We start from the raw sequence: 25337 nt of genomic DNA, 5'->3' as shown, positions 1-25337 counted from the left end.
TCAGGATATAAAACAGTTTTTAATGTTTGTTTAATGTTTAATATGTAAAGCATTGAACACCCCATCCCCAGAAGCTAGTTTACTTATTGTAGATAATAAGAAGTCTGAATTGGACATAAGTTAATGACAATTTTTTCCCATGGTTTTTGAACCTAACTTCCATTTTTATTCTTTTTATTTGTAATATTTGATTATTCTGATGTCCCATTTTTCATTCATGACTGATGATTAATTTCTAAAACTGTGAGCCAAATTTGGATGCTGCCTGAAATGTACCAGAGAAAGTTTGCAAAGAAAAGGACATTCAGCCCACATATTTTGTGTGGTTTCTAGCAGCCAAGTAATTGGATGACTTTATATAGCCTTTTGTAGAAAGAAATCACAGTATCAGCATTGATGAGATGAATGGATAGCTTGTTCCAGACACAATTCAGTGCTTGATAAATCCCCTCCTGTCCTCATGTTCAAATGCAGTTTGCACTTGTGTTCTATCGTTCATTTTCTCCTGTTGATGGTGAAAGGGGGGGGGGGGGGGGGAGTTCTTAGCAATGCTGCCTTGCAGCACTGTGACCCTGGGTTCAGTGCTAGGGTGGGGGTGCTATCTGTGTGGAGTCTATATGTTCTCTCCCTGTTCAGATGGGTTTTGCCAGGTGCTCTGGTTTCCTCTCACAGTCCAAAGACTGGCAGGTTAATTGGCTTTTGGGAAAATGGTCCCTGATGTGAGTTTGTGTCCTGCACATCCAGCTTGGTCCCCATTGCTTGCCGAATGGTGTCCAGCTCTCCCATGATCCTGTATTCCATGTTAGTTTATTTGAAGTACTGTGTAGGTGACATGGCTACCTCTGAAGCTATTTTATCATTTCCTGAATGAACATACGGCACAGTTAGTACATATAACCTAGTACTAAACCCTCTCAAACCATCCTAGATTTCCTTTTGATAAATAAGTCTAAGTTATACAGTTTGGCGAATGGGAGAACTGCCACGTAAGCACGTCTACCAGAGATTGTCTTCCGTGCATCTACCTTCCCAATCGGCAGAAGCGTGTGTATTAGTACAGGCGAAAGCATACCAATAAAGTTTTTCAATATATAAGACGCATGCGTAGAGCATTATGTTGTAGTATTCGTATGATACGTTGATGGATTTTCTGAAAACGAGTTGAAAAGATAACCTTGGTTTATTTTAAAGGTTATGTTTTGAGTCTTCGTTGTTTTCAGCGTACACCAACAGGTAAACGTCAGTTACGTATAAAATTTGATTTGGTTAAGGTTACAACATTTTTAGTTAATGCACGAATAATATGCGGATATTATGTAACTCACTATTTAGTTTTTTGTATTTTAATTTGAAATCAGATAACGCTTTTTTTTTCATTTTAGTTTTTTATCTGTTCTTGAACATTGGCAATGAATGTCACCGGTATCATCCAACATTTATAGCGACTAACTAGGAAACGACCATCTGTGTTCTTCATGTTGGCTCTGAAAGGCTCAATGTACAGTACTTAATGCCGGGTTGTTTCTTGAGCCAAAATGGTGGCAGTTTCTTAAAGTATGAGACAACTTTGCGTAGATCCGTAGAAACATTTGAGACGTCTCAAAGTGCATTGCGTAAGAGGAAGTTTGACATCAATGAGTGGAACCGCACCTGAGACGTAGCAGATGGGAAGTCGTACCTGGCAGTCCGACACATCAGCAGCGGCCAGAAAATAAAACCAGGTAAGAAAACAGTATAGTGAATTTGTAAAGAAGTTCTCCTTGATACAGTTTTTTTTTAAATGAGGCAGTAAACGCAATTGTAGTATATAAAGGTCCAGGCTATCGAGACATGGAAAAATGTATTAACTACAGCCGAAACACACACAAAAAAGTGTTGCAATATATAGTTTAGCGCTTAGTGACGCAATAAGAGCTATACAGGTGTACGCAGATCAGCTGCCTGTATTTCGGGTGTGCTCAAGTGTGCGGTAAGAGCATATCAGAGACTAACCGACAATCTGGTTGTGTTCGTTGAGGAGTTTAGGGTACATAGCGGATGAAGGTGATCTTCGCTATCTTCACCTCCCTGTGTGGGCCTCAGTTGTTTTGCATTCTCTTTTTGAAATTAAATATGGGAAAGCAATTAAAAACAATTGTCATCAGCTCTTTGTGAATGATTTTATTATGGCAATAGGATCCTCATAGTTCGAAAACTTGATCTAAAGCTTGTTAAAACCGCTTGGTTTCAGCACAAATCGCACTGTAGGTTACTTTTTGCTGACGGAATAAAGGTTTGATGGTCAAAAATGAAAGGCAGGTGAAGATTCTAAGTTTTATATTGTGTTTTTTCCTTTCCCAGTTTGAGAGCGGTGTCCTTCAGGTGGCAGTGTGTTCAACGTTCAACTTATAAGAATGCTCCGAGATATTTTCTCTACCCAAGCCTTTGGATTGTGGGTAACTTGGAACTAAGGAGACTCCCAAACATGGGGAGGTAAGTGTTATACACCTGGAGTCTATGCATAACCAGCCTACAGTACATATAGTGTATATATAATTTTACTTGTCTTATCCAGGATAATATCTAAAAATACATTAAATGTAAGTACTTAAAAACAGGGTATAGTAATGGAAAAATAACAATTTATAAGCAGCTCTTGTTGGCTACCTTTAGTTCAGGATCAGTGTTAGATCTAGGGTTTTGACAGCATGGACAAAATTATTGTTTCCAAAGGCAAGTTATCAAGCTCTTCGCTAAAAATCAAATGCAGAAATCATTCTGCGTTCTGAATTCAGAAGCGGAAACAGACTTGTAATTTGTCGCTGTAGTCAAATTCATTCTTCAAGTGAGGGCACTAGTGAAATAAAAAGTGGATCTACCATGGATGTTGAGAGTGCTCGGGTTGTACGCCTGATGGGTGCCAAGCACAGAAAGTTATGTCCCGCCCTAAATGCACATGTGTGAGTGGTGTGCACTCTCTCTCTTTTCCAGGATCAGTTTCTCCTGTCTCTTCCCTGCTTCCTGGCACTTCAGCCTTTCCCCTGTGGGCCTGCCTCGCCTGCCCTGCCTCTCTCTCAGGCAGTTCCTGTTCTTGGTGCTGCTGGTGGGCACACTGTGTGTGCTGTATCTGCTGCTGGTCCTGGGCAAGGGCAAGCACAGCTGGCTGCACAGGGACAAGCAGTTCCACAGGTGGGTGCCTTACGGGGAAGGGGGACTCAGTGGCCCCCAGGGATAGCAATGGACTCCCAGTGAAAAGCTGTATGAGACATTTCAAGTCCTTGAATAAACGGCATGCTCTTGTATACAGCCCAGTCCCAGGTATTGGATATTTCTGTTTTGAGTACGTTTCTAGTTTTAAATGATCTTGAGGGAGAAAACTAATTTTAAGCCCAACTTGAAGTAAAACAGGAGAAGTGAGAGTTAAAAGTGGTGTGGATTTAGATACCTGCAACCTCAGCTTTAAAATATTTCCTACTGCTCTCCTGACTAGGAATACAAAGAGTGCACTGTTACACAGGACACTGATAGTGCTGCGTTGCTTAGCAGGTGAGCTTTGTATAACAGGAAGAAATTTCAGAAACGGGACCAAGTAACTTAATTCTATTGTAGTGCTTTTGTTTCACCTGTTATTGACCTTTTTTTTTTTTTTTTAAAGGGGGACTGCAGTTCCAATTTTTCAGACTGGATTTTAAATCTCGGGTAGCTTCGTTGATGTTAAAGAAATTTGTAATTTCTTTTCTAATTAATAAATCGTGGACTTTGAAATTACTGTAGGTTGCCAGGTTGTTGCAAACTCGCATTCGAGTGACCAAGAATAGCGACATGATACGGTCCTTCCTGCTTACTAGTCTCAGTAATGACTAATGTAATATGATGGATGAGTGAATAAAAACAGGTTGTGCAACAGGCTTTTCACTGCAGAAATGTTCCAACGTGATCTGCATGCAGAGTTAACAAGGACTATATGCGGGCAAAATCAAGGGCATTATTTCTATTGGATTAAAAGAGATGTATTCACCACCCTGCTTGTTTACAGTGTCATAGGGCCACTCGCATCACCCGAAGTTTTGTTGCCTCGTTCTGAATCGCAGAACATGGTTCTGCACATATCTAGGATTTTTTTCTATTTTGTGGTATAAATTGGACATCTTACAAGTTACTGTGCACATTTGACTTTTATTGTTGTTTGAAATGTACTTATCAATGCTGGTTCTTTCTAGCCCCAAAATATGACAATAGCATTGCCTCTCCCCTTGAAGTAATCTAATCTTTTTCACAAAAAGTTGTCTTTGCTAAGTCACCTGTCTTGTCACCTTCATTCCACCTTCATTCCATTGCCCATTGCACTAAACTGAAATGTATGTTTTGAATGACTTGCAGTGCAGTCAGAGGGCGGGCGATGCTATGGTTTTTTGCAATGAGGTCTTCCCCCTTCCAGCACCCCTGATCTCTGGCTGTGTGTGTCCATCTCAGGTATCTGGCCCGAGTGACCGATGTGGAGGCCACAGATACTGGGAACCCGAACCTCAATTACGGCATCGTGGTGGACTGTGGCAGCAGTGGCTCCCGCGTGTTTGTGTACTGCTGGCCCCGGCACAACGGCAACCCTCACGACCTGCTGGACATCCGCCAGATGAGAGACCAGAACAGGAAGCCCGTCGTGATGAAGATCAAGCCAGGTGGGACTGACCTCCCCTGACCCTCCTGTGCCCTGTGAGGGGGAGAAAAAAGAATAGTCAGTCTCCAAAAGTGGAATTCAGAGCATTCAAGAGGGGCAACATTCATATAAACATTATTTAAATACTGTAGGATTAATACTTGTTTTGGAACTTTTTCTTACAACTTTTTCCCCTGCTTAAAGAAAAGCGCACATCTTTAAGAGACTTCCAGGTCAAGCTGATTTTGAGCCTCTTCACTGTTTAATGGCCAGTTGAATAGGGATTATAGTAATTAATCAGGGACACTCCCAACCGCAGTGGATCAACTGAAACAAAAATAAGTTAAGTTTTTCTCCAGGTCTGTGAAGGTTATATGATTACCAGACCTGGAATGAAGTGCTTTAGAAACAAGTTTCATCATGCAAGTGACCAATTAAAAAAACAACAACAAAAAAACAGGAAAAAAGCAGTAATGTGATATGTCCTTCTTTGGGCTCTTTTGACTTTCTCCTCTACAACCTGAGCCTTTGGTTAGCATTGTACCTTCTTAACTACTTTTGGTCTTAGTGGTATTTCAATAATGTGGTCTCTTTTTGTGTTTGTTTGCAGGCATCTCTGAATTAGCCACAGCTCCAGAAAAAGCCAGTGATTATATTTACCCCTTGCTGAGCTTTGCTGCACAGCACATTCCCAAGAGCAAGCACCAGGAAACCCCTCTTTATATCCTCTGTACTGCAGGAATGAGAGTCCTGCCTGAGAGGTACTGCAAAAAAAACTAACTGGTGTTGTAGCTGTCAGATGTCAAACACCTTTGTTAATCTTCTGCTTTAGCTGCTTGATTTCACATTGTCATACTTGCACCTTTCTGTCTCTTAATGAGCCTCTTTTGAGAACTACTGTATATTTTAAGTCTCAAAATGACTTATCTGTCATTTTTTCTCTCTGGAATGATGCTGCTGTCCTGTATTGCCTTGAATCCAAGAGTAGAAATGATGTTTTCAGCATCAGGCTGGTGTCTCTGCCAGTTTGCAAAGCTTACTGAGTGAGTGATTCTTGTGTCGCCTGATAACCAGTCACATGATTATCAGGATAAGTGTTCAGCCAGATTCACTGTAAAGTATAAAGCTGTCTCCACATCATTTAAATCCAACTGTTTCTTTGGTCTAGTGGTTAAATGATCATTTTTAATGTATTTGATTAACAGACATAGTACTAAGAAGACTTCTCATGTAGGAAATTCACTAAATGTTATTTTTCCTAAGAAGCATTTTGCTCCGTGGTTCTATTCATAAGTTGCCAAGAATGGAGATCTGGACACTGATACTGTGTCATGATTTGCAGTCAACAGGAAGCCCTGCTCGAAGATCTGCGGACTGATATTCCCGTGCATTTCAACTTCCTGTTCTCGGATTCCCATGTGGAAGTGATATCGGGGAAACAAGAGGGTGAGTGTGATGTCTGGTAGTGTTGCAGGTATTGCCTAGAATATTGTGGTAGGAACTGAGTAAATGGTTATTAGTACACTGGTACAGAATAAGAGAGTGCACTCTATAGCTGTGCTTTTTCTCTTAACAATATCAATGTAAAGAATATAATCAGGACCCCTGTACAACATAATGGTGGTGGACTGGAAGGATCACATAATGAGCAGCCCACCACAAGTGTATTTTTTTTAATAATGCATGCATATTTCAATCCATCCTGAGAAGAATAAAATATGGAATTCAAAACTTTTTCAGACAAAAGCTAGAAATGGAACACGTATATCAAATATTATTTTAGCATGTTTAATATTTAATATGGAATGAAGCATCAGGGAAAAGAAATACTTTACCTTCCAAAAAAAAGAGTAAGTCCTAAAATGTCGTTAATCCATCTGTCTTTAAAAGGTGTCTATGCGTGGATTGGCATCAACTTTGTTCTTGGAAGATTTGATCACATAGAAGATGGTAAGTATCAGGAATATTTTTATTTACATTTTTGATTTAATTTTTTTTTAGAGCTGTTTATACAGAAATAAGCTGAGGAGAGACTACATAAACTGTGGAGCTAAATATTGACTTATTAATGTTCTGATCCTTAAAGTTGAGTATTTTCAATTCTAGTTTCAGATGCAGAAAAAGGTAAGCAAAAGTCTGAGAAAGCAGGCAGATGAATTCAAGGCATCAGTTAGCATGAGTAATTACTAGTTCAGCTAGTTGAACCAAAGAACCAGTAGACACTGGGGTTCCACAGGACTGTGACTGCGTACCACTGAGCTGTAGTCAAGAGTTGGCCATTCTTGGTACAGATGGTTCTATTTTATTTAAACTCTATTGACACAAATGCTTTTTTTTTTACTAAAAACATTCTACATGCTAACAAATCTTTAACGTTCCACCCCCTTTTGACCCCCTTACCTCTTTCTGTCTCTACTGCAGAAGAGGAGGCTCTAGTGGAGGTGCAGGTCCCTGGCAGTGACCACCAGGAGGCGCTAGTCCGCAAGAGGACAGCAGGTGTGCTGGACATGGGAGGTGTCTCCACGCAGATCGCGTACGAAGTGCCCCAAACTGTAAGCTTTGCCTCTTCACAGCAGGTTATTATCCACACCACTTTTCCTTCTTTTGTGTTTTTTTATGTTTGGCTTACTCCATTTTATCCTACCCCACCCTTGTCCCAGCCCGTTCCTGAATCTCTCCCCCCCCCCCTCCCTCCCTCGCTCTGGAGTGTAGCACCATCTTCCCCTGACAGTGGTGACAAGGGAAGGGCTAACCGCAGCCTGCAGTGTCCGCTAAGCAGAGTGCATGACTGGGCTTGCAGTTTGGCCACTGATGAACACAAAAGGCTGTCACGGTTAATCTGATTCTGTTTGAAAATGAGGTGTTGTATGAAACCATGCTCAAAGTGGATTTACTTTAACATAGAAGCATGATTACCTTATGACTAAAGACCTTGCCTATACAGAACCTTTCTGTCATTCTAAAATGACACCGCAGTTTCACAAAACAAAAGAAGAAAATGCACAGCTGAGGCTCTGCATCCTAAAGAATTTGTGATGATATTAGTGTTCTCTTTTCATCATAGGTAAATTATTAACGCAAATGGTGGCATAGATTTTGTAAAATGGCATCATATTACACCTTATACTTCTCAGGTTAAGATTGATGATGTCAAGAGAATTTGTTCTCTGAATTTGCAGCATTAGCTAAGGTTGCCACCATCTCAAGCAGAATACCGGAAAGTATCATCGGAAGTCCCCACTTGCATATTGGCCTGTGTTTCCTGAGATTGCATTAACCCAATAGAGGGATGTGATGGAATCTACACTCTTTTTAGATTGCTTGCAGTGAGGAGTGTTTCACCCGTTATGATTTATTTTTTTAAGTTGATTTGAATCAAAAATTTCTCTGTCAACTTAACAGTAGGCTAACTTTTATTTTAAACCCAGCAGCATGAGAAAAGCCACCTGGTTAAATCAACTTTGTATTGACATGTTGCTACAGAAGTATTGTCCTATTGGACCAGTCTAATGGTGAACTCATCATCGCCCAACAAATTCGGAAAAAAGATGCATAGTTATACACTAGAACACAACTAACTGGCTTAAAATCCGTATTAATTAATGCTGACTCCTCTATCCAGGCACAAGCCAGCATCTTGATCCTGTGTACCATGAGATCTTTTTGACTTCTTGAAAATAGTTTTCTTTATGTGTATCTTGTAAATAATGGATAATTGAAGAGGATGCTTACCTACTAATACGTGGTTAATAGACGTTTTTGGGTTTGATTGAAGGCACCCACGTTAATGGGAGGTTGGGCAAGAGGGAGGGGATTCCTGCGCTGATATTGAACCTCTTGCAGGAGGAAGTGGCCAAGAACCTGCTGGCAGAGTTTAACCTGGGCTGCGACGCACACCGCACAGAGCATGTGTACCGTGTGTACGTCTCCACCTTCCTGGGGTTTGGGGGTAACGCAGCCAGGCAGAGATACGAGGAGAGCATCGTGAGCAAGACCTTAATGGAGAACAAGTAAGCACAGATCATTAGTGCTTTCTACCAGTGGCTGGCAGACTTGGCACTAACTGCTCCATTTCCTGTCCTGAAGGAGTTCAATCCCAAGAGTATTTTATTCTCTGAATTTGCTACAAAAACTTGCCAAGTTTGAAGTGCATTATGCTGGTAAATAACGTCTTACTTTCCTTGCTGCAGTTATTTCAGTTTCCTAGCTGAATGTTTAACCTAATTCTTGAGATGGTGAAGTTTTTTGACCTCCTGTGAACAGTGCCCAGCTTCCTTGAACGGAGATGTCACCTCCTGGAGTTTTAGGAGTGTCCAGTCTTTAACATCGTGTTCTGGGTGTCCTCCTTCTCCTCCTCCGGCAGGCTGCTGGGGAGGCACGTGGGCGAGTCGTCGGAGACTCCTTTCTTGGACCCGTGCCTGCCGCTGGATCTGGAGGACAAGATCGAGCAGGGAGGGCAGAGCCTGTTCCTGCGGGGCACCGGCGATTTCGACCACTGCCAGCTGGTCCTGCAGCCCTTCATGAACAAGACCAATGAGACCCAGACCTCTCTCAACGGTGTCTACCAGCCACCCATTGACTACCAGAATAGCCAGTTCTACGGGTTCTCGGAGTTTTACTACTGCACTGAGGATGTGCTGCGCATGGGCGGCGATTATAACGCCACCAAGTACTCTCGTGCTGCCAAGGTACAGCTCCTGGTCATAGTCCCATGGTGACTTCTGAGAAAGGGTTCAGTCCTAAAGCTGTGGACAGCGACCCTAGTCCTGCACTGCAGTGAGTCACAGGATCAAGGAGTAGAGACCCAGAAGATGTATTTATTCAGTTATTTCACATTGATGTGTGTATTAAGTGCTTAGTGCTTTTTTTTTGTTGCTAGTTTGAATTTACAAGGAATTCAGAAGAACATATCCTCCCAGCATCAGTGAAAGGGTATAGTTATTCAGCTTGAATAGCTTGTCTGTTCAGGAATGAATTGGAAAAAGAGTGTAAAAATGTAAACTCAAATGTAGATCTGGCCATCACACAAAGAAAGTAGCAAGGCAGTGTAGTATTAAACGAATGTAATAAGAGACAAAAGGTAAAAGTACTGTTTGTACATGAGCACATTCTGATTAAGACTTCAGAGTACATTGAGTTACATGTTTAATTTAATCCCGATAAGTGGAGTCAAGCTGTTGATATTTTTCAGCCTGCAATGTTTTACTTGACATTCTCTTTTTTTCCCCCGTAGAGTTACTGTACCACCAAGTGGAAAACCCTGAGGGAGAGGTTTGATCGGGGTCTGTACGCCTCTCATGCAGACCTGCACAGACTTAAGTAGGTCTTCCAGTGGCTGTTAATCTTTTTACAAACATCATGTTCAAGTAAAACCAGTTGGCCCTCCCAAAGTGAAGGTTTTGAAACGAAGACAATACTCTATAACACAGGTGTTGTTCGACTTTCTATGGTTAATTAATTCTTTTCAGTTGGGACCCCTGTTCTTAATGAGCATTAACATTTTTTTAAAAGATAATAAGCCTATGATTAAAAGCCACCCTTTAGCACAACAGTTTCACAATAAACTCGTTTAGGCACTTTCTTTGGGAAAGGTAATAACGAAGTTAAATTAATTCATTCAGAGATTTGAGTTTTGTTTCGTTGTTTTAATTGCATTACCTGTGAAAATCCTTTAGGATTTTAAAGATCCCCACTGACATAGCTCTTAGGTTATGCAGCCCCACGCGTCTTTCAGGAAGGTAGTCCTTTCAAAATGATTGTTGTAAGACATCCCTTTCCTTCTTCAGGTACCAGTGTTTTAAGTCAGCTTGGATGTACGCAGTGTTTCACTTGGGGTTCTCCTTCCCAACGGAATACAGAAACATGAAGACAGCCCTGCTGGTCTATGACAAGGAGGTGCAGTGGACCCTGGGTGCCATCCTCTACAGAACACGGTTCCTTCCCTTGAGGTAAAGGGCACTGCTCAGTTTATGTTTTATGGCTAAATGCAATCTCTCTCTTGCCCACATTTTAGAACAAAAAGCTAATATTTTTTCTTGCAAGTGGGTTTCTTCAGTATGCCCTGAGGCTGTGTTTTAAAGCACCATCTTGAATGATTTACTGATGTGCAGTGCTCTACTGCCATCTGTTGGAACATGCCATTCCAACACATTGTCCTTTGTGGACTGAATATGGAGGTCCCACTTATAGACCCCTTCCAAATCTCCGGCATGATAGAATGTTCTTTCCCTAAATGTTAAGGAAAAAAGAAAGCTATGAATTAAACACACAGTGTCCAGTCCTGCTCCTGGAAGGCAGGTGTGATACAGATATTCCCTAAACACCTATATTAAACCTACATTTATTCCCTAAATACCTCTTAATGAACTGAACCAGCTATTTACTGGCTTAACTGCAATTTAAAAGCTTCTCCCACCTCTTCAGTTGGTGCTGTTCTAAATACCCCTTGAAAAGCTACAAGTCCTCCTTTACCAGGATTATACAGCGCTGCATTAAGCACAGCAGGTTGGCAATTAAACTTGTGCATTAATGTTTATGTTTAACAAGCTTCCACTTCTGCTTCCTTCTTGTCTGACTGTATCTAGAATTCACAAGTGGACTCATTACTTTTTCCCTTATTGGGTTTAAGAACTGTAGAGTCGCTCAGACACCAAAGGCCACATTTGCTGTGTTGCATTTGCCATAGTGTGTCTGTATTATGGTCTTTCGCAGGGACATCCAGCAGGAGATCCTGAAGGGGGCGCACTCTCACTGGAGAGGAAGCTTCACCTTCGTCATCAATCACTATCTCTTCCTGGCATGTTTCCTAGTAGTGCTGCTGTCCATCCTCCTCTACCTGCTCCGCCTGCGGCGAATCCATCGTCGCATGCTGCGCAACGGGCTCTCCTCCTCTTCCTCATCTTCCACGCTGTGGCTAGAAGAAGGGCGGGGTGCTTCCGCGATCCCCGTCACTCTCTAAGACCCCCGCTCAGGTACAGGGGTTCAGCCAGCGTGGCCTTGAGAGATCCAAGCCTTCGCAAGAAGAAAAGAACAGCTGCTTTTCAAAGTATTGACCCCCAACACCGGAGATCTCACGAGGGTCCGTTTCCCTGGAGCAGACCACCAGTTAATGTGATAACACTGCCCTGGGCTCATGGAATGCTGAAGACTGCATAAATAACAAGCTCTACACTGCTGGGATGGAACAGGACTACTACTAAGTGTTGTGTTTCATTCTTTCGATAAAGTAAGCAATGTGAAATTTTTTAAATGTATTTATATATTGTGAAGATTAAGTCAGTCTTTTGTTTCTTTTCCATCAATACATAAGCAAAGCAAACAACACTCCAGCAGTCGACTGTCTGCCACCCTGCACGCACTCCCCACCCCCCATCCAAAAGATAAAGAGGGTGCTGACAGGCTGTGTGCCCATGTGAGAGCACGCAGTGCAGTGACTTGGGAGGATTGGTAAACGAGCAGAATAAGCCTTGAGTTGGCTTCAGTTGTGTAATTTTCACGAGATAGTTGCAAAGCAGTAGTGTCCGTCCTTAACTAAATACAGGTTTTGAATGCTAACAAAAAGCGCTGTGCGAGTATTAAACCTGAAGTTAAAATCTTTGCTGCTAAGCCAAGCTTTTGCGAATGGCTAACCGATTACCAGTAAGAGTGGACTGCTGCACTTTATCCTTGTTCCCATTATGACTGCCAGAAATAAAAAGTCCAGATCTGTGCAGCAAGATTGCTGCAAGACTATCATTTTTATTTGGTCATTTGCACCTTAATATTTGACGTTCATAGCCCATTTTAAATAGCGTTTTTGTGTGGGATAATGTGATCCACCTGTAGCATTCAGAGTTGGCTAATGGAGGGAACATCAGAGCACATGGGGTTAAATTCTGGAAGATCAGCCTTTAAAAAGAGATTGAAACCCACAACTCAAAAAATGAAACTAAAAATGAGAAGATTTCATCCTTTAAGGGTAAATTGAAATTAATCTTTAAAAAAATCACACACAGTATAGGATTTCTGATGGCCTGGGACAGATTTGAGTTGACAGTTTGCATTGTGCAATAATTTCTTTTTTTAGGTGGATACAAGGAAAACCAACTCACTTTCTTGATACTTGAAAATAAGAGAGACTAATAAAAGACAGCAAAAATTGTGCAGGTCATCAGTGTTAATCAGGTGAAAGCAGATGTATGCTACTTATGTATATACTGTCACAGCCAGTTCAGGACATTTTTTACCTACCTTCTTAAATTTTCAGTTTCTCTCATTGCAAATATGTTTGTGTTACAGGAAGGCAGTTAATGCACCCATCATCATTTAAAAATGCACTGCTTATAATTATATTTTTAGATATAAATATGAAACATACACCTGTATTTAAAAAGTAGGAATTTAGAACGCTGAAATAGCTACATCAGGCAATACCTGATGTAAATGTTGAGTATTTTCTCTTTATGCTGCATCTATGTAATTACATGCTGCTTCATGCATGTAATTACACATTTCAGGATTGGATGTATTTGACCTTGATTTTAAAACACTGAACAATATAATACACTGTCACATTTGAAACTTGACTTTTACGTTATTTTTAAGGTCAAATATTTCTGACAACGTTTACTTCAACTTTATTTTAAGAATAAGGTACACCAGATTGGTTTAGCCTTCCTGAGAACATTTTTAAAAGACTGCAATGATGATTATTTAAAGTTTGAGGCATTCATGATTTATTTTAATCATACTTTTTCTTGATTTTGGGTTTCAGTGTGTAATTTGAAAAAAAAAGATTTTAAAGAGATGTTTAACTGTTAAAATCTGTAAATAAGAGGATTGAACCTTAATTGCCATCAGGCTTATCTCCTCACAAAAATCCTCTTCCGTTCACTAGTTTTAGCTAAGTGCTTAATTGAATACAAAGGTATGTTGAAAAGTGAAATAGATTCCTCATTTTTAAAATGACTAGCGGCACATGGTTTTCATGTATTTGCCTGGAGCCGACAACTTGTGATCTGTACTTCAGTTGAGACTTTCTTGAAACATAAGCTTTCTTGAAAATGTTCCATCTGTCACCTTATGGTTTTGAAATGCGGATTCTTTTATTCCTTAGTTCAAGATTTTGCAGTGGCCTTTCAACCGATAAAAATTCAAGATGCTTGTCACGGTTTCAGAAGCGTAGAATGTAGCTTACAAAGTATACAGGCGTTGCAATTGGGGCAGAGTTGAAGAACTACAAATCGCCCTGGGGTAATGATGTAGCCAAAGACTTGAAACCTTACTGTAAATAAAGGTGATAAGGATCTCCATGGGAGAGAGGTGTTAAATGACCGCTTCTCTGCTGCAAAATACAGGAGTTTGCTCCATCACAGTATGACGGTGGTTTTTAAAATGGTGCGATATGAAACTAGGTTTAAAAAAATTGAGGGGAATTTCGGGATGGCCTGCAGTTTGTTCAGATTAGTTTGTTTTTTTTTCCATAATGCAAGCATGCTAACTGGTGCCCTTGTGAAAAGTGTTGCTTTTGTGTTTTGTGGAACTAGGCTCTTGTTAGCCATTTAACTGGAAACAGAAAGAAAATGAGAGGAGACCGTTTGGTCTGTCTAGGTAATTGGTCTCTACCTGTGAAGCCATGTGAGAAAATGATCATCTGTAGTCTGACTTCAGATCACTTTGACTAACTCTGTCGCATGTCATTCTTAATTTTAAGTTGGCATGCTGTCAACTCAAATCCAGTTTTTCTACTATTAATTTGTCATTGATGTATTTTTCCACTTTGATAAATACTGGTGAAATAATATAACTTTCAACTTTTCACTGTCTTTTTTCATGAAAATCAGAAGTGCCAGGATTGCTCTGTCTTCATTTTGTACCAACAAGAATGGTTGAAAGCAGCTGGTGTGTCACAGTCACTCGGATCTGAGGTCCATTAGAACTGGTTAGCAGCAAATGTAGCCGAGATGACAATTAAGTCCTGCTGCAGTAATCTGAGATGTTGTAAAACTTTATATAAATTCTTATAGAGCGGTAAGAGTAGTGTATTCTCATGTGGTAGAGCTGTTCTGATTTGAGTTGGTCATTTTTATCAAATGATAAATAACAACGAACACTGTCTCCTTATGGGTCAAAATAGTCTGACAGCCATGATGCCTTATCCTTGCAGCAGGGCAATAAGGGCAGAGAGAAGGAGCAGAGGTGAATGTGAGTGGGTCACGGGGAGTCAGCTGTGATCCTGCAGGTCTTCAGAGACTTTCTGGACTCGTTTCATCAGGGCTCTGTCACTTAACCAGTTTGCTAAGTTGATCTGTAGCCATTGGCAATCTAAAAATACCAGCATACCTGCAGGCTTATGTTCCTCAAAGGCTTCGGGATTTAACCTTTCGTTTAGAAGATAAAACAATGGCTCTTCATGGGTTTTTGTGCTCTTCTGGTTATCTGAGATGTATCACACAAGCAGTCTTTTTCTCCATATGTGGTATAAGCACCCCATAATTCAGTATCTTTTGACATATGCTGCTTTCTTTGAGGTCAGGCCTGAGGTGTAGTGGTGTAGTGCAGTGATAGCAGTCTTTGTTTATCTGGGAATGTACTGCCAATGACCTACCCTTTGCTAGTGCTTATTTCTAGTGAAGCTGTAACTGTTTGTTTTTTGTAAGCTGGTTCTCTCTGATGAAATAGCAAATCAAGTTGCTAATTCATCACCTAAGCCTGAACTCATTATCAACCCCTGATTTGGTTTAATGCCTTCTGTGTATTCTAATGCAGATGTAAGATAAGTCTGGTCTTTTTTTCTTTTTTTTTTAAACTGGACTTGGCTTCGTTTTCTGAAGCTCCGGTGTACTTTTTATGATGCACATATTTCTTTTTTTAAATAGATGCCATATTTATAAGAAATTGTACATCTTAATTTAAAATAGTTTTCACAAAGAACAGTGATGCCATTGTTCAGACTGAGCATTTGTGTTGCTGTAAAAAAATAAAGTGAATCTGTCTGTGTACCATGTGTTTCTTTTCACATCTGGAAATCTCCCTCATGTAGCAGAGTGGAACAACCACATTTATTGCATTCCATAAAACAGTGGAATCTATAACTGGTTCGGCAACAAAGCTGGTAAATAGTCCAAATTCTTAATTGCCCTAGGCTCTAATATTTCATATGACGTGGACAAAAAATTAGGTATACATATGATTTTCTACGGCTACCAACCATCTGTAAGGTGGTTGGCAAAACTGAGAGGCTCAACATCTAAATGTGTTTTCTTCTAGTGTGGATGGAGCTCTGCAGCCCAGAAGAGCAGATTGAATTCTCAGCTATTCCACACTCTAGCAGGGCAGCAGAAACACACCACATTCAGTGCGCCACGATTGTAGGGTGAAAGCTCTTCAGCTGAGGGCAGGCTCTTCTCTCAGTGACTCCTCTGCTCTTCACTGCAAGGCACCTGCAAGCGTTCAGGGATGGGTGTGAGTCGATTCGCAGGTAGAGGCAACCCCAGCAGTCAAGCACCATGGCACTTGCGGCGTGCTGAGATGGTTGGTAGGGGGCCTGTCAGTCCTTCCTTCTCCTCCCTGTGCAGTGCAGGAATCGCTGCTGTAACCAATGTAGGAGCCAATTCATATTTCCAAACAGGGAAGATACAAAAGGCAAAAATAAAACTACAGTGAACTTCTCGATCTTATGCAGAATTGTACAGTAAGTGGTGAAAGAGGCCAGTTAGATGTCTTTGAAATAGGATGCAACATCTTTAAGAATGGTTTGTCTTTTTGTTTTTGCCTGTTTTAGGTTTCTTGCAAAGATACTCAAGACAGGAATGTAGAAAAAAATGGCTTTGCCCATCTTTATTTCGTTACCAGCCTGGTAGGGTTGATTTTTGGTTAAGCGAGTCAGGCTGTGATCGAGAACAAGAAATCATTAAGGTTTGGCCAGTTTTCAGACTGGAAAATCCTGTTTTATGAAGTAGTGTTAACAAGCAAATGCCTGGGGCTTTTATGTGCTGTATTTATAAGTTTGCAGATCGTAGGAGTTAAAATCAAAGGATTCATATTTAGCCTATTTAAAAAATATATATATTTGCAGTGGAAGGGAAACCTGCTATCTCGCCGCCTTTCTGCAGGCAGAGAGAGAGAAGCTGGAAGCTGAAGGTGGGCTTAAAAAGCAATCTCACAGGAGCCCTCAGCTGGTTTGGGCCCAAAAGTATACATTACCTGCTTCAATAGATGGCAGTTGATGACTATTTTTTTGTTGTTGAGTTAAAGCGCTCCCAAATTCCCAAGCTTTCACCTGTGGGCTTTCTTTCAAAGCCCCGACTTGTCTGTTTGTGGTGGTTTTGCATGTTTCCGGTAGGGCCTCTTACTCAGGTCGACACTAAACCCACAGGACGTGCAGACAGGGGTGGGGTAACGACAGCAGTTGGGGGCTTTGACCTCTCTGTAGATGTGCAGTGAACAGTGGGTTACAGCCACTTTCCTCCGTCACTCAGCAGCATGTTTTCACTTTGTGTTGTAGCTGTTAACAAGTAGGTTTCTTGAATCCGTTTGGCAAGAAACTGCTCAAACAAGCCAAGAGCTGTGTGCATGATGGACCCACAGACAATGCCTTTTTACTGCCGCCTTATGATTATAAAAAAGAGTGTAATTACCAATGGATGTGGACTCACCTAAAAGTGGAGCAGCAGACTTTGAGTGGAAAATGATTTCAGTGTGCTTTGGCTACAAAGGAACAAGTAGAGATCAATTCCAGGCTGAAAGGCAGAAGAAACAGCGTTTGAATCGCCGTTAACGCCGTTTGAATCGCGTTCTAGCCGTCATGCGTTGTGGAAAAGTGCTCACTAATCACATTGTAGCCAATTCAGGTTATGGAAACCCATCATAGCAGAATCACTGTAATTAACTCTCCTCCACCACCAATGTGTAGCCCCCACCTGGGTGATGCGACGGCAGCCATAGTGCACACAGTACGCTCACCGCCCACCAGCTATCAGTGGGGAGGAGAACAGAGTGATGAAGCCATTTCATAGACAGGGATTATTAGGAGGCCATGATGGGTAAATGCCAGGGGGAAATTTGGCAAAGACACTAGGGGAACAGCCCTACTGTTTTTGAGAAATGCCCTGTGATTTTTAATGACCATGTAGAGTCAGGACCTTGTTTTTATGTCTCATCTGAAGGACGGTGCCTTTTTACAGTATAGTTTCCCCACCACTATACTGGGGCACTAGGACCCACACAAACAACAGGGTAAGTGGCCACTACTGGTCCCATAACACCTTTTCCAGCAGCAACCTTAGCTTTGCCAGGAGGTCACCCATCCAGGTACTGGCCAGGCTCACACCTGCTGAGCTTCAGTACATTGCCAGTTGTGAGTTTCACAACTGTACTTACTTTAGTACTGTAGCTGGGAGCTCAATATGTTCACCTGAGAGATGATAATGAGAATAATGTTAGGTGAAAGATGTTTCTAGGCATTTCTTTATCTCAATGTTTTGAGATGGCACAAATTAGTTTTTGGTGCAAATTAAGATGCTCGTGTTCACCAGGCTGAATGTACCATTGGCAGGTCAGTGGTTGGGAGAGAAATCTTACAGAAATATTTGTTGGCTTTCAGCTGTGACACTGACACATTGAAATTAGATACCAAAAACTCACACCAAGAGTTGCAAGGTTTGCAGCGTTAAATATGGAATTTGCATATCCCACGGTGCCCGTTGTAGGACCAACGGTCTCTGACTTAGTTGCAAAAGGTTAAAGGTTGCTTGAATGCAGTTTGCTCATTTATATCCCCCCTGTTCTGAGGTAACACAAAAACCATCTGTCCCCCTGACTCTTTCACACTGTTCTCATTGGCCAGTTCAGGATTTCAGCACAGCTTTACTGCTGTTTCCATTCTGTTACAGATGTTTTACTTTTCCCAGCTACTCCACTGTTAAAGGGTGACATTCAGTGGTTGAATGTATGAATCCGTGGTCGGACTAAAGTCCTACAATAGAATAGAATGGAAGCTGCAAGTTTGCCTGCTCTCAGCTCTTGCGGTTAGGTCAGAAGATACTTGGCAACTTCAGTCAGACGTCAAGGAAGAAACAAAAAAACACATTTTTCACTTTCACCACTTCCTGAATTCACATAGACAATCCATTTCACAGGGCTGTGTTCTTCTGGGTCCATTGAAGTTTTAAATCAACAGACATATTTATTTTAAATCAACAGACATATTTTTAGCTGTGCACTAATAGTACAAGCCCTTCCGGCCTGGCAGTTAATTGAGTCCCAGTCAGAGCGCTGTGGAAGGAAGCAATCGGGAATACTTCATCGCAGACGGACACAATGCCCACCTCACCCTCAGCACAAGTAGCTGGCCGTTTGTCTTCATCAGTCACGCCATTAAAAGGGTTCTCCACAGTAGTAAAAAAGGCTTTGTTTTGGTAGCCGGGCCTGTCTCAGTTGATGGGTGGCCTCGTTCCCCATCATCTCTGGGTGTTTTGTTTGCAGTCTTGCTGCCCGACCCCTTGTCTCAAATTCCACCACAGCGGTGATGAGCCTGATGAGTGATGGTCTCAACAGGAATGAGCCCAGCCCCTCCCAGACCCCGTCACCAAGGCAACGATCAGGGCCCTGATTGCAATGGGTGTGGGGAACACAATGACAGGCCACTTTCTCCACAGCTATGTGCTCTAGTCTTCACAATTGTTTCTCAGGTCACTTGGTGAAATTGTGTTTTTCATCCGGAGTGAGCTTTCTTGTTCTTTTTTTTTTCTTCTTGGGTATATTGCTTTGCTTTACCATTGTTTAGAATTTACACACACCTTAACCTGGTGGATTTGTGTATGTTTCTGTTATGTTGATCTGAAGGATTTTTTTTTTTATAAGTTGTTGTATTAACCAACACGAAGAGAGAGGCTGTGGCAAACATCAAGGAACTTACCAGATATGATTGCTTTGTTGTTAACCTTCCTCTGCCTTTTCTATGTATATACTGTATACTGTAAAATACAGCTTATTTTTTTATCTTTATCTTTACAGATCATTAAAATGTAGATATGAATTTCATTTAATTGTACATATCTGTGTTGGGGTAGCACAGTGGTACAGTGGTGAGCATTGCTGCCTCATAGCGCTGGGGCCCTGGGTTCACTTCCAGACCTGGGGTGCTGTCTGTGAGGAGTCTGTATGGTTCTCCCTGTGCTTATGTGGGTTTCCTACTGGTGCTCCGGTTTCCTCCCACAGACCAAAGACAAGCTTGTAGTTAATTGGCTTCTGGGAAAAATGGCTCTGGCGTGAGTTTTTGTGTCTGTATGTGTTTGTGTGCCCTGCGATAGCCAGGCATCCCATCCAGGTGTGTCCTGGGTAAGCAGGTTAGAAAAAGGATGGATATCTATGTTGTTTCTTTCAAGATACGTAGTCTTAAACTATACAATTGGTCCTAGAAAATGGTGGAGCAAAGTTTCTAGGCCAAGAAAGCCTTCGAACTCAGTCTGTAGGTCGGATGAAGTAGACAGATTGAAGGCTGGGGCTTTGTCACGCTTCCCAGTGCTAATCATGTTTAAAATAAACAACAGCAATTAGTTCAACAGGCCGACTGCCAAGCAGACAGGCAGAGCCAGGGCCTCAGTGGAGGTCATTAATCGAGCACGTTGAGGGACTGGAGACGAGGGGCTGTCAGAGGCGGGCCTGCCAGCCCCTGACCTCCCTGAACACACCTGGCCTGAGATCAGCCGGTGTTCAGTCACAGTCCTTCAGTTCATCATAAGGCTCCTACTTACGCAGGGATAACAGTACTAGCAGTCTGTTTTTCCTTGTATCCATTAATTGTTTTTATTTTTTTCTTTCTTTTGTAGACTGAAATGGCACAATTAAACAATTCCCTTCAAAGAGCTGATCTGGATCCCGGAATATTTATTGCAGGTACCAGCTACCACTAAAACTCTCTGGACTGGTCAAGAGTGTCCCAGAAAGCAGGCACTAGTGACTGTGTAACCCCAGCAATGACGTCTCTGTGCCAGGGAGAGCCCGGAACAATAAGGTCCGTTTACATGACGAGATCTCTAGTTACTGTATTTCATTAGGGACAATGTGTTCCAAACCGATTTCTAATCTTTTCATTGTCGCGTCACGTTAGGGCACATTTTAAGATGAATGTATGCTGTTACAGAGAAAAACGTTGTCAACAATTATAATATACTGAGGGTATTTCAAAAACTCTTGATAAATACTGCTAACCTCGTTGTTTGACAATCGCAGTGTTCAGCCAGTATTGACAACTGAAGCGCTAGCTGGCGGCATTTCCCATTTTCCCCTTTAGAGAGCGCTATGGTATAACTCTAGGCTACCAGGGAAATACTGACACCTCCGTGTCCAACATTTTCTGACCTGAAATTGTTCAAACGTTTATTCATTCTTAAGCGTTTTTATCATTCTTTATACAAAGTGACGTCAACGGATGAAGGCAAGAAACCGAATATTATTTTCTTTCTGATAATTAGTGATTAACCTGATATCCCAAAATTCATACTAGCATGCTTAGTCAAATTCCTGGGAGTGCAGTCTGTCATACAAGCGTTTTTGTGGGAATGTACATAAAGGCCCATCAATTATTATTCTCAGTGTGAGGGATAAGGTGCAAGATTTTGTCCTCACGGAATTCCAGGCAAATGTTACGAACATTTTTGTTTCCTTAAATAAAATGGCATGCTATTCCAAATACGTAAATGCTAAATACAGTATGTTTACGGTCTATTTTTGCGGCACATGGAGATTTCTTTCTATGGAATAAGGGCAAGTACATGCAAACAGAAAGGGAGACAATAAGTCGTCGGCGATGCGGGGATACAAGCGTGTGCGCCTGTGCCCTAGGTCTTTTGCCGACTGTCGGCGCGTCTCTCCGGGGGGCTCTCTGGTTCCATTAGCTTGCGAAGGGCGTGTAATAGCCGTGTTAGCACAGCTGCTGACTACATCCAGTAGCCAGTAGCTCACTGTCAGCGTGAGGGGGAGACGAGGTAGCCCGCCACCTACTGCAGGCTGACGTTTCAATGTAAGAACAAGTCACTCATTGGGTTTTGAGCACACGTGTAAAACACCTACTCGAACTTTGTAAAACAGTTCAACCTTTCTTGCAAGAGCACAGAAGTACAGTATGTCGGAGAGGGTTTTACATTCCTGTTTTGTACTCATGCTACAGGGATAGTGTTTTAATTCTTATTTTTGTTTTGCTAAGTTAAAAAATGTGCGTTGCAATTCCAGCTTGTGATAGCCTTATTGTCATTAATTTTTAATGTGTTCGTTGAGAAATGATTGTTTTCTTCTTCTATAACTACGTCGCCCTCGATATAAGCATCTGCTCAGCAAACGAATAGCAATGCTAATTTAATTAAGGTCTGAAATATGATCTATAATATTGTCCTAGCGCTTCTTCCAATGTATAAGGGTAATATGCTGCTAGTAAGTTATAACTCCATCTGTTTAGAAAATTGCCCCAAACCAACTGTCAGTTAAGCAATTCCATGCACTGTGCTGTTTGTGACAACATTTTCTTTTCTATTACTGGGTTTTTAATGAACTGCTTGTGTGCCTAAAGTCATAAATAGACGAAGTGCCACATAACCCTTTCAGAGTAGTGATTTAGGTGCCCCTGTGGGCCTGTTTTCCTGTCCTGGAGTATCACTGTGCCTTCTGTGTTTTTTTTCCTTCTAGCTGAGCTCTTGATTAATTAAGCTTATGCAACAGTTAATTGAACTATTTGCTTTTTTTAAATCAGTTTCACCTCTTGAATGGTTAAAGAAGGTCAGAAATAACATTTAGCCTGAAACTGAAACCCTGAGGCTGGGTTTCAGAATTCCTGACATTTAGGTTGTTTGCTTAAAGTGTAAACAACTGGCCTATAGCTCACCAAGAATGCTTATAATTTGCATTTGACAAAGAGCCACCTGTGTATGAAGATTATTAATTTATATTGACTGTTTGAAAGTTATAGCAGACCAGCAATCAATTTTAGATCAAAGTGGAACTGGGTTTAGCCACAACATTTCTTGGAAATAATGCACATAAGGTAGATTATGTGTGAAACCAAGATCCTAAGTGAAGAAAGGAGCTCAGGAACAGTTGGTTAAATTAGCTTAATTAAGATCTCTGTTACAACAAAAAACAGACAACTGTGTTACACCAGAACCAGGTCTGGGTAACAGAGCTTTAGGTAGTTTATTACAATTAGTATTTTAATAACAGGCATGCCCCCAATTCCAGCCAGCTGTCCCAGTAGTTTTGTTTATTTTTAGGGTGCTTCTACTGTCTGTTAACCCAACTGCTGGAGGCTGCGTTGAACTGTGTCCTTGTAGGCATCTGAGTATCTCATCCTGGTTGGCCCTTGATAATGCTTGTGGTCAACAGAAAGATAGTTGCGCTGCCCGCTGCATAAAAAACAGCAGGAGGGAATCCATGTTGGTATGTTGTGAACTCTGTGCTGTAGTCAAGGAACACCTTTGTTGTAGCTCTCTGAAAAAGTGCAGCCAGCTGTGATAGTGGGCTTGAGTTTCAGCAGAGCACACGCAGTGTGATAGGACATGTGGAAGTGAGGGTGTGTGGGAATGTATACCAAGACATGTGGCCTGCTTGAACTAAGTCATTCCCTGGAAAGGCAGAATTGCTCAAATGCATATAAAGTGAGGAGCACCCACAGGGGCAGATAAAACCTGAATAAATTAATGACACAGGCAAACGCTGTGCAACATGGGGAGTTTTTGGAGAGATTTAGACAGTCGAACAAATGTACTTGTACTTGTACCAATATCTTCTAATCGCTCTCAGCAGCAGCTCTGCCACACTGCAGGGAAGTCTGTAACATTTTTTCCATTCATGGGCTTGAACGAAGCCAAATTAAGAAAAGCTGAGTCTTGTCAGAAATAATAGAAATATCCATCCCCCTTGTGTCCCCTTGCCCTGGTTGTGGTGATATAAATAAAATTCTTATATATGTTTTTAAAAAAGCATTGTGCTGAAACTCCATATTACTGAAAGAAACCATATTCATTTTATTGCCAAGTCCTGCATAAGTCTTAGTCAGTCATCAGGAGTTTCATGAGTAAGATGCAGGAGACTGGTGGGGAGAAGCACTTTTACAAAAATCACAGTGTGGGACGAATGACTGACCAATCATATGCTGTGGGTACTGATGATTTGTCCCAGGGTCTTGGAAAAAACAGGTGTAAAGCAGTAGTGAGGTTCTAGAATCTGTGAATCCCTCTCGTTTGGGCACTGTTTTTCTGAACATTAATAGTTTGGTGTCTGGTGTTTTGTGTCTGGACTGTCCTTACATTTTGACAGCATCCAGTCAGTGCTGGTGCTAAAGTATTCTGAAGTGAGGGGAAAATGCTGGCACTGGGGGTGGCGATGTAATTCAACCTTCTGGGCTCCAATGAGAGCCCATGACAGCCACAAGTGTGTCAGTGGGTGAATTATTCAGAGGGTATGTACAATGAATGTAAAAAATGCCCATCAGATCCATTTTCGTGTATTGACTCTGGCCTCAGTCATTTCATTTTAGTTTTTATTTTTGAACGGCAAAGACATTGGAGGATTTCTGAGTCAAGGATTCACAATCCTCAAGGGGACTGAGAGTCAACCTGGAGGACCTGTATGAGAATCAGCAGAGGTCACAAGTGGAAACTACAGGGAAATGCAGCTGAAAACAGAAGGTGCTTCTTTACACAAACAGTCGCATGAGCTTGGAACCGTGGAACCCTGGAACCGAGCCATCTTGTTGAAGTCGCTGTTCTGGCCAGATGAAGTCCTGCTGTCAATCAGCAACCAGAAACCACTTGAGCTACAGTAAGGGCAGATATGTTCCATTTCATTTGTAACTTAACACATGTCCGTATCCAGCAGCTAGATCACCCAGCAACTCACAAGTGGCAACCCACTGAAGCTCAGCAGGTGTGAGCCTGGTCAGTACTTGGATGAGAGACCTCCTGGGAAAGTTAAGGTTGCTGCTGGAAGAGGTGTTAGTGGGGCCAGCAGGGGACACTCACCCTGTGGTCTGTGTGGGTCCTAATGTCCCAGTATAGTGATGGGGACTCTATACTGTAATTGAGGTGCCATTTTTAGGATGAGACATTAAACTGAGGTATTGACTCTCTGTGGTCATTAAAAATCCCTCCTAATAATCCCCATCTATGAACTGGCTTCATCACTCTGTTCTCCTCCCCACTGATAGCTGGTGTGTGGCAGAGTGTTCTGGTGCACTTTGGCTGCTGTCCAGGTGGGGGCTACACACTGGTGGTGGTGGAGGGGAGTCCCCTTTACCTGTAAAGCGCTTTGAGTGGAGTGTCCAGAAAAGCACTATATAAGTGTAAGGAATTATTATCCATTTCCTATCTGTTCCTCAAATTCAGATCTGGGGCAGCAGGAGCCTATCCCTGCAAGCAATGGGCATAAGGCAGGGTAGAGTCTGAATGGGACGCTAGTATACATTTATATTTATATCTATATCTATATTTACATCTATATTTATATTCATATGTGTGATACGATTTTTCTGTGTACTGTTCTGTTCTAGTTTGTTCTTTGTGTGTCCGGACTGTGAGTAACTCTTGTATTGTATTGTATGTATTGTACTATTATTATATAATTCGTTACACTGTGGCTGTGTTGTGTGTGTTAAGCTGCTGTTGCACTGCAATTTCCCTCACGGGATCAATAAAGTATCTATCTATCTAGTCCATTGCAGGAGGAAAACAGA

General features: G+C 41.7%; 1 protein-coding gene across 7 annotated transcripts; it reads left to right on the top strand.

Annotated features, from left to right (window-relative positions):
* The first annotated feature begins 1098 nt into the window (after positions 1-1098).
* entpd4 (ectonucleoside triphosphate diphosphohydrolase 4) lies at positions 1099-25337 on the top strand. 7 transcript variants are annotated; one of them, XR_011183237.1, is made up of 14 exons: positions 1099-1721; positions 2341-2472; positions 2971-3168; positions 4453-4658; positions 5247-5397; positions 5979-6082; positions 6527-6586; positions 7058-7212; positions 8480-8646; positions 9000-9324; positions 9870-9955; positions 10423-10584; positions 11348-11861; positions 20446-25337. XR_011183237.1 is itself a non-coding variant. In XM_069182860.1 (14 exons), exons 3-14 carry the CDS (start codon positions 2465-2467, stop codon positions 11592-11594), a joined length of 1869 nt encoding a protein of 622 aa, XP_069038961.1. In that variant the 5' UTR covers positions 1099-1233; positions 1576-1721; positions 2341-2464; the 3' UTR covers positions 11595-15613. The 7 variants fall into 7 exon arrangements, 5 of the variants coding, with proteins under 5 accessions (XP_069038961.1, XP_069038951.1, XP_006625547.2 ...); XR_011183239.1 differs by lacking the exon at positions 20446-25337 and adding an exon at positions 15884-16268; XM_069182860.1 differs by lacking the exon at positions 20446-25337 and having other exon boundaries at positions 1099-1233; positions 1576-1721; positions 11348-15613.

Source organism: Lepisosteus oculatus, chromosome 2, assembly GCF_040954835.1.
Source record: "Lepisosteus oculatus isolate fLepOcu1 chromosome 2, fLepOcu1.hap2, whole genome shotgun sequence".
Taxonomy (NCBI): domain Eukaryota; kingdom Metazoa; phylum Chordata; class Actinopteri; order Semionotiformes; family Lepisosteidae; genus Lepisosteus; species Lepisosteus oculatus.
This window is presented reverse-complemented; position numbering and strand designations above follow the sequence as displayed.